This window comes from Stenella coeruleoalba, assembly GCF_951394435.1.
Source record: "Stenella coeruleoalba genome assembly, chromosome: 10".
Classification (NCBI taxonomy): Eukaryota; Metazoa; Chordata; class Mammalia; order Artiodactyla; family Delphinidae; genus Stenella; species Stenella coeruleoalba.
In genome coordinates, this window is record NC_137156.1 from 104,696,575 (window position 1) to 104,710,799 (window position 14,225).

Sequence of the window (14,225 nt, forward strand, 5' to 3'; positions counted from 1 at the left end):
GCAGTTCTCCCTCATCTCTGGTTTAAGAGGAGAAAACCAGGAACACAGGGCAGCCTGTGCCAGTGACAAAGGTCAGACGCAAACCCAGCTGGTTCTGCTCTGGAGTCTGGGCTCCAAGCCACACGGTGTTCTGTTACCTGCCGCTCGAAGCGCAACCTATAAACCAGCGTGTGCAGGGGACTCACATGTCTGTATATTTACAAACAAGTATGTATGTGTATCAATGTGTGTATAAATACGCACATGTACGTGACCTACACACGCGTGTCCGTATGTAGTAGTGAGCACATGTGCGTGTGCAGGGGATACATGCTCAGTGGTGTTATACCGAACACACAATGAAACAGGCTTTTTGAAAATCGCGGCACAGAGAACAGACTTCAGGGAGACAGTCAGGAGGGTGGCGAGGAGGCTGGTGGCCTTCAGGTGGAAGAGGGAATTCTTGGCGGAGGTCTGCGGCATGTGAACTTCTGGCACGCGGAAGCCAGGTGCCCTGGAGGCTGCAGCGGTGTGACTCACCACCGGGTAAAGGAGGATATGGGGCTGCAGGGCACCAGGTCACTGGAGGAAGGAGAGGGCTGAGGCGTCTGGGGATCACAGAGACCAAACGGGGGCCTGGGGCTGGGTCACACCAGGGCAGGGACTCTGGCGTGACACATAGCCATGCTGGGGTCTGAGCAGGTCTGGGAGGAACCTGGAAGGGCAGCTGGCTGTCACCAGTGCTGTGACGCTACGAGGAACTGGACTGCATGGGCTGGGTCACTGAGGACCCCAGGTGGCAGGGGAGGGGCAGGCAGGTAGTGGAGTGAAGTGGGTGCAGACCGAGGGACGGTGGGGACCGTGGACACCGAGACGGCAGTGACCACTAACTGTGGCTGTGAGGGAATGTGGGTCCAATGTTGGAAGAGTTGCCAGATTTTCAAGGGAAAACAGGAACTTGAATTTTTATGTGACATCTCTTGATTTTTAAGTGCTGGTCTTAAAAATTTTAAAGCACCAGCCTTACAGCTGAGTGGCAGACTGGGACTCAAACCCTGACTGGTTCCAAATCAGTGAGGGGCAGGCCTAAGTTCCCTGGGCACGGAGTGCCCACAGCAAGAGGGGCAGAGGCTGCCGCTCCTCCCGGCTCACCATTCCAGACAGTCTGTGTTCTCAGCTCCTTGCCAACCAACAGCGACGACCTGGCCACTAATGGCTTCAAGTATTCTCAGGTACCATGCTGTTCCAGGGAGGACTTCTGCCGATCATGCTGATGAAGGAATGGGGCTTTTGATACTCAAAGAACAAGAAAGGGAGGGTGGGCTTCCCTAGTGGCGCAGTGGTTGAGAGTCCGCCTGCTGATGCAGGGGACACGGGTTCATGCCCTGGTCCGGGAAGATCCCACATGCCTCGGAGCGGCTGGGCCCATGAGCCACGGCCGCTGAGCCTGCGCGTCCAGAGCCTGTGCTCCGCAACGGGAGAGGCCACAACAGTGAGAGGCCCGCGTACCGCAAAAAAAAAAAAAGAAAGGGATGGTACGCTGGTAGCTTTGTTGTCTGATGGGTTACTCCCAGTTCCTCACGCTATGGGGCTCTGTTAGGGTGTAAATCAAGGGGCCTGCCTCCCCTCATAGGGACGACAAGAGAAGTCAAGCTGCCGGGCAGAGAATGTCACCCCTCAGGAAGCACTAACTGGAACAGGAGTGGACACTCGACAGCAGGGTCAATTTTTGGAGACTGATGTGGGTATTGACCAAGAAGTCTCTCTCCTCTTCTTTTTTTTTTTAAAAAGATTTTAAAAATATTTTTTAATTGAGATGATTATGCTGACATTTGTTTCTCATTCCACATCATCTTCGGCCAAGCTCTGAGCACTTAACAATTCTCTAGTTGTTGGGAGCTTAGTCAGAAGCCTCTGGAACACTGGTGGTGGAAGAGTTTGCTGCAACACTTGCAGTAACCGCTGTGGATGTCCACACACAGCAATTGCGTTTGTCAGATGGTCCACACCCTTCTCATATTCACCTTGAGCTAGTAACTCTTTACTAAGCTGTATTTCTTTGAGGAAGGATTTCTGAATGGCTTCAGCATCTTTAAGATCAGGTAGCTTGGAAAGTGCAGCTCTCTCCTTGGCAAGCTTCTGTTTCTTTCTTTGTTCTCGCAGCCTGTTCCTGAAGTTGGGGTCACTCTGCCTCTTGCAGTTGAAACAAATGCAGGACCTGCACACGTGGGCGGCAATGGTGCTGTTCTGGCCCTCCATCTCCTCTTCAATGAGGAGTGGGGTTGGCGGCGGTGGGGTCCGTGATGAAGCAGCTGGCCTAGAACCCTCTGAGCAGACTGTGCCGCTCTGTCCCGACGCCCACAGTGAGGGACGCGGAAAGCTTTTTTTTTTTTTTTTTTTTTTAAGAGCACACTTACAAAGGATTGACTGCCAAGGGCCACCCTCCCCTCTAAGTACAGAATCTTGTGTGAAAATGAAACGGAGCTGACAGATAAAGAGCCAGTAACCTGATACCATTTAAGTACCTGGATCGTGCCAGGCCTGAAATCCAGCCCCTCAGATATTTCAATTATATGAGCTAATAATTGTCTCTTAAAGCTTAACCTGGGTTAAAGTTAGTCTCTGACGTCAGTAACTAAAAGAATCTTGCCCAAATTTTAGAAAAATGGTATTTGAGAAGGTCCTGCCCCTTGTCCCCAAGCTGGACACAATGTGTACCTGCCTACTCCCTAGGCTGACACTAGACAGTACCCCACCCCCACCATCCCCATTTAGTCCCCTCTTACCTGGAAATAGTTCAAAAGGATGCCTGCCCCAGACAGTCCCAGGCCTGCAAACAGGAAGGGCACTGTCACCTGGAGGCCAATGGACAAGGTGGTCTCCCTGCTGAGCTCAGGCCCCAGGGGTTTAGGGGCCACCCTTTGGCTCTCAGGGACACTCAGCAGTCCATCTTCCGAGGCTTCAAGGAGTCTTCCTGTGCTGAGGCCGTGCAGCAGGCCCAGCTCCTCTGGCCTCCGCTGTCGGGTCTCCGTCCCGTCCATCTGAGTACAGCTGAGCCCCTGGCAGCCTTAATCTGGGAGACATAAAGCAACAGGGGTTGTAGGGCAGAGTTCCTGACCCCCATGGAGCTGACAGCCTGTAGGTTTTCACACCCTTCTGTCCAGCAGAGGCCGCATCATTCTGTCTAATCCACAGCCCTTCCCTTGGAGCCTGCTCCACATGGCCTCCTGCAACCCGGATTTACAACAGTTTTTAATTTAATACACACGTTTGGGGAGAGAGTACATACAGAAGTGAACATTAAATATATATGAACTGGAGTCAGCAAAACTGGAGGTATTAGGACTTCTGAAAATTCTTTCCTCCATAAAAGCAACAAGAAAACTAAAACTGTCAGAATCTTCTTTTTCAGAACTATGGATATGAATCAAAGGCTTGCAGCAACATATTTCTTCAAGAAAAAATGCTGAATCTCAGCATAAACAGCCACAGAATGATGCCCACAACGTCTGTAATGTTTGAACTTGCCTTAGTCCCACCTCCTGCTCTCCAGCTCTGCAGCAGCCTTAAACACCAACTGCCTGGAAAGATGAGAATGGGCCAGAGCTTTCTCAAAGCCTCGTTCCCAAAGAACTGTCACTATTGGACATCAGGTAGCTCACCAGAAGACGCCAGCTGCAGACTCTGTATTTCACCTGACTTGTGGTTTGCTTCGTATAAAAAGCCTTTTCCCTTTTTGGCTGCCTGAGGCAGTAGATAATAGTTGGGGTTAACAACACACTAGCCAAAAAGCCTAAAAGGAAAAGCTGTGGAATGAGATGCCTACTTGGGTTTTGAAAAGGTCCCATACAATCGCAGGACACTAGAAGGCCACTGGCACTGGGCTGTGCACATGCTCAGGAAATACCCGAGGAGACCCAAGCTCTCACCTCTGACTCATCTGGAGGCTCAGTACAAGCAGGAAGTGAAGGCTAAGGTAGGGCTACCAACTGCCTGAGTGAGGGCTGAAGGGATGCCCTGACATGCACACAGGGCCCCTTTGGCAAGGACTGGGAGACCCGTCAGCACCAGGCATGGCGTTCAAGGAGTTCTCCATCAATCACTAAGCAGAGCCTTCAGTGCCACATACAATAGAGAACACAGACTAAAGAATTAGTTCGGACAAGTCATGAGACAAACAACACCTACAGTAAGCAGCAATAACAAACGACCCTGAGAAGAAGAGGGGAGAATCTGATTTCCAGAGGTGCCACATTATTTTATTTTAAATGTCCAGACTAACTAGACAAAAGCTTTAAATCAGCTATTTAAAATACGTTCAGCCTTTCTGCTCGTGGACGCCGCCGAGTAGGCATCGTTGACGTCTCCTTCCCCCTCCCCTGCCGTCATGTCTCAGTCAGAGTCACCCAAAGAGCCCTAACAGCTGCGGAAGCTCTTCATCGGAGGTTTGAGCTTTGAAATAACCGATGAGAGTCTGAGGAGCCATCTTGAGCAGCGGGGAGCGCTCACAGACTGTGTGGTAATGAGGGATCCAAACACCAAGCGCTCCAGAGGCTTCGGGTTTCTCACATACGCCACTGTGGAGGAGGTGGGTGCGGCCAGGAGTGCAAGGCCACACGAGGTGGATGGAAGAGTTGTGGAACCAAAGAGGGCCGTCTCAAGAGAAGATTCTCAAAGACCTGGTGCCCACTTAACTGTGACAAAGATTTTTGTTGGTGGCATTAAAGAAGACACTGATGAACATCACCTAAGGGATTATTTTGAACAGTACGGGAAAACTGAAGTGATTGAAATCATGACTGATCAAGGCAATGGCAAAAAGAGAGGCTTTGCTTTCGTAACCTTTGATGACCATGACTCTGTAGGCAAGATTGTCATTCAGAAATACCACACTGTGAATGGCCACAACTGTGAAGTAAGGAAAGCCCTATCTAAGCAAGAGATGGCTAGTGCTTCATCCAGCCAAAGAGGTGGAAGTGGTTCTGGAAACTTTGGTGGTGGTCGTGGAGGTGGTTTTGGTGGGAATGACAACTTTGGTCGCGGAGGAGACTTCAGTGGCCGAGGTGGCTTTGGTGGCAGCCGGGTGGCAGGGGATATGGTGGCAGTGGGGATGGCTATAATGGGTTCGGTAATGATGGAAGCAATTTTGGAGGTGGTGGAAGCTACAATGATTTTGGCAGTTACAACAATCAATCTTAAAATTTTGGACCCATGAAAGGAGGAAACTTTGGAGGCAGAAGTTCTGGCCCCTAGGGTGGTGGAGGCCAATAGTTTGCCAAACCCCGAAACCAAGGTGGCTGTGGTGGTTCCAGCAGCAGCAGGAGCTATGGCAGTGGCAGAAGGTTTTGATTACTGCCAGGAAACAAAGCTTAGCAGGAGAGGAGAGCCAGAGAAGTGACAGGGAAGCTCCAGGATACAACGGATCTGTGAGCTCAGCCAAGCACAGTGGTGGCAGGGCCTAGCTGCTACACAGAAGACATGTGTATGGGCAAAAAAACTCGAGGACTGTATTAGTGACTAACTGTATAACAGGTTATTTTAGTTTCTGTTCCGTGGAAAGTGTAAAGCATTCCAACAAAGGGTTTTAATGTAGATTTTTTTTTTGAACCCATGCTGTTGATTGCTAAGTGTAACAGTCTGATCATGACGCTGAATAAATGTGTCTTTTTAAAATAAATAAATAAATAATAAATAAATAAAATATGTTCAAAGAACTTAAGGAACCATGTCTAAAGAAGGAAAGCATGACCCATCATGTACAGGCATCCTCAGTAAGATTAACGGCTCTTTCTCATCAGACATCACGGAGCCAGAAGAAATCAAGAAGCCGTAACATGTTGAAAGCGCTGGAAGGGTTCTATGGGCAGCAAAATTATCCTTCAAAGATGAAGGTGAAATTGATTTCCCGATAAACGAAAAGAGAGAATTTGTCACTAGCACATCGGCCCTAGGGGAAATAACAAAGGGAGACTTTGAGGCTAAAATGAAAGGACCCAGACAGCTGTTTGTCCACATGAAGAAATAAAGAACATTAGCAAGGGTTAACTAATAGGCATATTTTACAAAATTGTGTAAGCGTTATTTTTTTGTTAGTAACTCTTTTCTTGTATCTAATTTAAAGACAATTGCATAATGCAGTAGTTATAAATCAGTGTTGATGGGCACACAATGTAGAAGGACGCAACCTGTATGACAGTAAGGCCACAAAAGGGTGGGCACAGAGCTCTATACGAACAAAGTTTGTATATACTAGTAAATTAAGTTGCTATTGAGTTAAAAATAACTATATTATATATATATATCTTGTAAATATCTCATATATAGAAATACAATGATAAAGGTTAGGGCACACTAGAAAATACATGAGATCTAGTACGAAAGAAGGCAGTAATGGAGAATAAAGGAACAGAAAGAACCGTAAGAGACACAGAAAACAAAGCACTCCAACCCAGCAACAGCAAAATATATATTATTATCAAGTACACATGCAACATTCTCCAGAATGGACCACACATCTGGGAGAAAACAAGTCTCAAATTTAAAAGGACTGAAATCATACGAAGTATGTTCTCCAACCACAATGGAATGAAATTACAAACAAATAACAGAAGAAAATTTGGGAAATTACAAATATGTGCAAATTGAAAAACATGCTCAAATAACTGATGGGTCAAAGAAGAACACACAAAAGAAATCAGAAAATTATTTGAGAGAAATAAAAATACAACATACCAAAACTTATGGAATGCTGGGAAGACAGTGTTTAGAGGGAAATTTATATCTGTAAGTACCAATGTTAAAAAAGAAGAGCTCAAATAAATAATCTTTCACCTTAAGAAAAATAATGAAGAAGAGCAGAATCACCACCATCCCGCTGAAAAAATAGTAGGAAGTAGGAAGTAATAAAGATTAGAGTGATAATAAGTGGAACAAAGAATAGAAAAACAATAGGGAAAACCAACAAATACAAAGGTTGGGTCTCTGGAAAGATTGAAAAAATTGACAAACCTTTAGCTGACCAAGAAAAAAAGAGAAAAGACTCAAATACTTAAGAGGGGACATTACTTCTAAACTTATAAATTTGAAAATAATTATGAGGGAATACTATGAACGACTGTATGCCAACAAATTAGAAAACCTAGATGAAATGGACAAATTCCTAGCAACGCCCAAACTAACTCAAGAAAAAAAAATTCTTTTTAACTAAAAGACCTATAACGAGACTGAATTAGTAATAAAAATATTCTTATAAAGTCCAAGGTCAGACGACTTCAGTAGGGAATATAAAGCATGCAGGTTGGAAGGAAGAAGTAAAACTACCTCCATTTAGAGATGGCATGATCTTGTACATAGAAAATCCTAAAGGACACATACATACACACACACACACACACAACTATTACAGCTAATCAACAAGTACAGCAAGGTTGTAGGATACAAAATTGACACAAAAAAGTTAAGTTTTATTTCTATACACTAGCAATGAACAATCCAAAAATTAAGAAAACAGTAGTACCTGCAATAATATCAAAAAGCATAAAATACTTAAGAACACATTTCACAAAAGGAGTTTAAAACTTTTACCTTGAAAACTGCAAAACATTGTTGAAAGAAAGTTTTACAAAGCTAACAAATGGAAAGATATTCCATGTTGTTCATGTGTTGGAAGAGTGAACACTGTTAAGATGGCGGCATTCTTCAAACTGATGTACAGATTCAATGCAATCCCTGTCCAAATTCCAGTGGCCTACTTTGGAGAAAATGACATGATGATCCTGAAATTCATATGGAAATGCAAGGGACCCAGAATCCTCAACAAACTTGGAAGAAAGAACAAAGTTGGAGAACACGCACTTTAGCATTTCGAAACTTAACTATGAAGCTAGAGTAATCAAGACCATGTAGTCCTGGGGTAAGACTAGAAATACAGATCAATGAAACAGAATTGGGAGTCCGTAGACAAACCCGTGCATCTACAGTCAATTGATTTTCAACAAGGATGCCCACACTATTGAAGGTGGAAAGAACAGTCCTTTCAACAAATGGTGCTGAGACGACAGGACATCCACATGCACAGGAACGAATTTGGTTCCTTACCTCAAATCACATACAAAAACTAACTCAGAACAGGTCAGAGACCTAACCTAAGAGCTAAAACTATAAAACACACAGAAAAAAACATAGGTGAAAACACAGTGACCTTGGATTAGGCTTCAGTTCCTTAGATGTGACATCTAAAGTATAGGCAACCAAAGAAAAATTAGGTAAAAGTGACTTCATCAAAATTTCAAAGTTTTATATTTCAGAGAACACTATCAAGAAAGTAAAAAGACAACCCGCAAAATGAGAGAGGATATGTGCCAATCATATATCTGATTAGGATCTAGTTTCCAGCATATAAAAAGAACACTTACAACTCAACAATAAACCCAATTTAAACATTGGCAAGGGAGTTGAATGGACGTTTCTCCAAAGAAGATACACAATGGCCAATAAGCAAGCACATTAAAAGATGCTCAACGTTAGTTGTTTGGAAAATGCAAATCAAAACCACATTAAGATACCACTTAGCATAATGTTTTCAAGGTTCTTCCATGTGGTTGCACGAATCAGTACTGCACTCCTCTTTACAGCTAAGTAACATTCCATCATGTGGCTGGACCACATATTCTTTATCCTCTCCTCCAGGTGATGGACTTCTGGGCTGTTTCTACTTTGGGCTGTTAGGAATAATGCTGCTCTGAACATTCTTATGCAAGTCTCTGTGGACATGGGTTTTCTGTTCTACGGAACTGTACATTTTAAAGGGTGAATTTTGGGTATGTGATTTATATCTCAATAAAAAGTATAAATCATTTGTGGAATAAGGGCAAGAAACAGAACACTCCCAGCCTCCGCAGACTCTCTGAAATAACCACTCCCCGCCAGAATAGTGCTAACTCGAGACACGATCACACCTCAGCTTGTTCTATTTCTCCTTCACTTTTACCAACTATGACTACAGCGCTAAACAACAGATGGTCCTCTCCCTTTACTCTTTTTTTTGGGTGGGGGCGGGGGCTGCACCACGCATGGCTTGTGGGATCTTAATTCCCCGACCAGGTATTGATCCCACGCCCTCAGCAGTGAATTCCTGACAGTCACCTCTCTTACCCACGACTTGCTACCTGAGGTCAACCATGGTCCAAAAGTAATGGAAAATTCCAGAAATAAGTTCTAAATTGCGTGCTGTTCTAAGCAGTGGGACGAAAGCGCGCACTGTTCAGCTCTGTTCCGCTGGGCACGTGGATCATCTCTTTGTCTGGCATATCCACCCGCTGGCCACTCACTTAGCAGCTTTGTAGGTTACCAGATCCACTGCCATGGTATTACAGCACTTGTGTTCAAGTCACCCTTATTTTACTTAATAACGGCCCCCAAGCACAAGCGTAGTCATGCTGTGCCTAATTTATACATTAAACTTCATCACAGGTATGTATGTACAGGGAGAAGCAGAGTAGATGCAGGGTTCAGCACAACCGTGGTTTCAGGCATCCACAGGGGGTCTTGGGACGTATCCCCCATGGGTAAGGGGGGGATCCCACAGTAGTGTTTTGCTCACTTTGCAATTTAGATCAGTAAGATCACACTCCATTTATTCTTTTCATGTCTTGTTTCTTTCACTGGACATTATACTTCCGAGATTCAGCCACACTGCTGAATCTGTTTCATTTTATTGTTACTGTTATTGTTACTGTTAGAAAGCAACCGCATGAATATACCACAATCCATTCACCTGTTCTACGCTTGAGGGACCATCCAACTTACTTTCCTTTCCAAAATAAAAACTTGATTGCTTTTATTACACAAGTAACGTGTTCATGAGAAATAAGATTTACACTATACAAAAAGGTATAAATAAGTTTAATTCCTCAACGTTACTGCTCCAAGATCACTAATGCTAAGTCTAGTGTATATCCTTCCAATGCACACATACACACATATATATACACAACGTACACATACGCATATCCTTCCAATGTACACATACACATATACACAATGTACACATATATATACACCCAATGTACACATATATATACACCCGATGTACACATATATATATACACAATGTACACAAACACATATACACAATGTACACATACACATATACACAATGTACACATATATATATACACAATGTACACAAACACATATACACAATGTACACATATACACAATGTACACATATACACAATGTACACATATATATACACCCAATGTACACATATATATACACCCAATGTACACATATATATACACAATGTACACAAACACATATACACAATGTACACATACACACACACTCTCACACTCATACTGTATTTTTTTTTAATCAGTGCTCTAGATCCGGGGTGTTTTTAAATATGAAATGTATACACCTTTCCACCTCTCTCTTCAGTAGAGACGCCTTTATGCCTTCTCCTGTCATCCTCGATAGCTGACCCCAGTTTCAGGTGAGGAATGAGGTGGTGGGCTTACTGCACCCAGCTGCTGGTAAACTTTTTTCCCAGAGGATTTCTAGCTTCAGGAAGAGCAGGGGCACATGGCTACCTGTTTAACACGCAGCCCCTCCCCAGGGGCAGCAGAGGAGGTGCTGGGCAGAAGAGGGGTGCGCTGGGCACAATGCATGGAGGCACAGGGGAGCCCCTCGTCTCCAGCCTGCAGAACTGCGGCCGGGGCAAGCTCTGCTTGGCTCAAAGAGGCAGCAAACCACTTAAGTCTGGGAGTTACTCATTCCCACCTGCCCTGCACCTCCTGCCAAGCAGCCCAGGGCCGCCCGCTGGTCGGCCCACCCGCAGGGGCTGCCCTCACTGGGGACCCAAGCCCTGGTCCTTCATGGGGGCTGGAACCCGCTTCCACCCCGCCGTGGGCTTCTGGCCCTCCACCTCTAAGCCCGACCCCTTCCTTTAAACTCCTGCCACACTCTTGGCGATGCTGGGGATCTGAGCCAGGATGCCCCGTCGGGCCGTGGCGCAGAGGCGGTAGCGGAGGGGGAGGGGGGTCCAGGCCTGCCCCACGGAGCAGCGCCCGTGCTCAAAGCCGCCGACGGGATCTCGGGTCCCCACTCTGCATTCCTCGTGGAACCCACAGGAGGGAGGACGCGGGGCACAACAGGGTTACGGGCCCAGGGCTTCAGGGCCGTGTCCCTCATCTCTTCAAAAGTAACGACCCCACTCCCATGACTCGGGGGGCGATTCTTTACCTCCTTAATCTTCACCAGGCCCCAGGATGGCCCGACCAGTACTGCCCCGCTGCCCCCGACCACGGCGGACAGGGCCAGAGGCGGCCCCCTGCCCCAGGCCCAGCTCAGCTGCTCAAGGACGCCACCTGCAAGGTGTCCTCACTCAGTTTCCCCCCTCAACCTCTGCAGGGTCGTCTGCTGGGAAAGGAGCCTGCTCTAGGATGTGCCTCAAAAACAAGCTCCCCTGACCTCAAGTCACCCGCTAGCTCTCAGCCCACTCCACCCAGCCCCCACGCCTCACCCCCCACGCGCCTCACGCCCCCACGCGCCTCACCCCCCACACGCGCCTCACCCCCCACGCGCCTCACCCCCCCCACGCGCCTCACCCCCCCCACGCGCCTCACCCCCCACACGCCTCACCCCCCACACGCGCCTCACCCCACACGCGCCTCAGCCCCACACGCGCCTCACCCCACACGCCTCACCCCCCACACGCGCCGCACCCCCCACACGCGCCTCAGCCCCACACGCGCCTCAGCCCCCACACGCGCCTCAGCCCCACACGCGCCTCAGCCCCCCCACGCGCCTCACCCCCCACGCGCCTCACCCCCACACGCGCCTCACCCCACACGCGCCTCACCCCCACACGCGCCTCACCCCCCACACGCGCCTCACCCTCCACACGCCTCACCCCCCACACGCGCCTCACCCCACTCGCGCCTCACCCCCCACACGCGCCTCACCCCACACGCCTCACCCCCCACACGCGCCGCACCCCCCACACGCGCCTCAGCCCCACACGCGCCTCAGCCCCACACGCGCCTCAGCCCCCACACGCCTCACCCCCACACGCGCCTCAACACACGCGCCTCAGCCCCACACGCGCCTCACCCCCACACGCGTCACCCCACACGTGCCTCACCCCCCACACGCGCCTCACCCCCCACACGCGCGTCACCCCCACACGCGCCTCGCCCCACACGCGCCTCACCCCCCACACGCGCCTCGCCCCACGCGTGCCTCACCCCCTCACGCGCCTCGCCCCACGCGCGCCTCACCCCACACGCGCTTCACCCCCCACACGCGCCTCACCCCCACACGCGCCTCGCCCCACACACGCGCCTCACCCCACACGCGCCTCGCCCCACGCGCGCCTCACCCCCTCACGCGCCTCGCCCCACGCGCGCCTCACCCCACACGCGCCTCACCTCCCACACGCGCCTCACCCCCACACGCGCCTCACCCCCCACGCGCCTCACCCCCCACGCGCCTCACCCCCCCCACGCGCCTCACCCCCACACGCGCCTCGCCCCACACGCGCCTCGCCCCACACACGCGCCTCGCCCCACACGCGCCTCACCCCACACGCGCCTCACCCCCACACGCGCCTCGCCCCACACACGCGCCTCGCCCCCCCCCACGCCCCTCACCCCCACACGCGCCTCGCCCCACACGCGCCTCACCCCCCACACGCCTCACACCCCACGCGCCTCGCCCCACACGCGCCTCACCCCCACACGCGCCTCACCCCCCACACGCGCCTCGCCCCACACGCGCCTCACCCCCCACACGCGCCTCGCCCCACACGCGCCTCACCCCACACGCGCCTCACCTCCCACACGCGCCTCAGCCCCACACACGCGCCTCACCCTACGCGCGCCTCGCCCCACACGCGCCTCACCCCCACGCGCGCCTCACCCCACGCGCGCCTCGCCCCACACGCGCCTCGCCCCACACAGCTCCTCCCCTCCTATACGTGCATCCTTGGAATAGTTAAACTTCTGTGCCTCCTTAGGGTGGTGAAGACACGGGACTAATGCATCTGCATCACAGGACTCGTGGCCTGTCCCCACCCCCAGCACAAACCCTCAGCGGCGCTGCCGTTTTAACTCCCCCGCAGCAGAATCACCTGGAAGGGCCGTTAACGGCAGCCGCGCTGGACCCACCTGGTGCTTTCCCGTCACCGGGGGGTGGGGAGCGGGGCGTCGGCGCCGACGCCGGGTGCTGTGGGCGCGGACCCCACAGCTACCTGAGCTCCGGGCCGAGGGGTGTCCCCATCCCGCTCTCCAGGCCCCGGCCGCGCGGACCGCCCCCTGCTCCCCCAGTCCTGCCTCTTCCGCGTACGTTCTGCTCCACCCGGCTCCTGGCCCTCGGAGCCCCGGGCCCTCGGAGCCCCGGGCCGCCCCCTCCGCGTACCCGGCTCCCGGCCCTCGGAGCCCCGGGCCGCCCCCTCCGCGCACCCCGCCCCGGGCTCATCGGGCGCAGAGCCGCACTCACCGGATAAACCCGGGCGGCGGCGAGAAGCGACTCGGCTGGAAGAGCAGCGAGGCCGCTGGGGCCACGGAGGAGGCGGGACTGCGGCCTTCTCCCAAACCCCGCCCTAAAACCCGGAGTCCCCGCCCCCGGGCCCGGAGTCCCCGCCCCCGGGCCCGGAGTCCCCGCCCCCAAACCCCGAGCCGCGCTACCCGGCCCCCTCCAACCGGCCGCGCGGACCGGGACTCTGGGCGGGGTCTCGGGGGCGGGACAGGCCCTGGGGCGGGGCTGGCGGGAACCGGCGGGGGAAGGGACGGTTGGGCCGCGCAGATCGCCTTCCCCCCTTCCCGGGCTGCAGGGCGGGCTCCCTAGGATTCTGGCGGCTGCAGGGCCGCGGGTAGGCCCGGAGGAGGGGCGTGAGGGGCCGTCTTCCCCCGTCGGTGTCGTCCCGGAAACGCTTGGGCGGCCCGGGGCAGTAAAATGGCCCCACGCCCCTCGGGCCGGCCGCGGGCATGCGCTGCATCGTGCTTTTTTTTTTTTCATCTAAATCCTGGGCCTCGCACACACCTTTTTTTCTCCCGCAGTAATTTTAAAGCATCCGGCAGACATATTTCACCTGTAAATACTTGAATCTTTATCTAATCGATAAGGCCTGTTTTCTGAAACATTTCCATAATACCAGCATCACACCTGACAAAGTTAATAATACCCAGCGGTTCAGCTTTCCTCGATGCACTCCAAACTATCTTTTGACCGTTGCCCTGCTCTA

At 51.2% G+C, this 14,225-nt stretch overlaps 1 protein-coding gene and 1 pseudogene across 3 annotated transcripts in view; one reads left to right on the forward strand and one right to left on the reverse strand.

Annotated features, from left to right (window-relative positions):
• Positions 1–14,225, reverse strand: part of SLC41A3 (solute carrier family 41 member 3) — a 66,373-nt gene extending 52,148 nt beyond the window's left edge. The window contains exons 1-2 of one of the 2 annotated variants that reach the window (XM_079935279.1): positions 13,481–14,225; positions 2,766–3,052 (exon numbers count right to left, since the gene is read on the reverse strand). In XM_079935279.1, coding sequence (XP_079791405.1) covers positions 2,766–3,020 — 255 coding nt within the window. In that variant the 5' untranslated portion in view covers positions 3,021–3,052; positions 13,481–14,225. Of the gene's footprint in view, positions 1–2,765; positions 3,053–13,480 lie in introns of those variants that run through there. The other variant, XM_079935281.1, reaches the window with a different exon arrangement.
• Positions 4,309–5,328, forward strand: LOC307192844 (heterogeneous nuclear ribonucleoprotein A1-like; annotated as a pseudogene). Its single transcript has one exon. The product of its transcript is annotated as a heterogeneous nuclear ribonucleoprotein A1-like (transcript).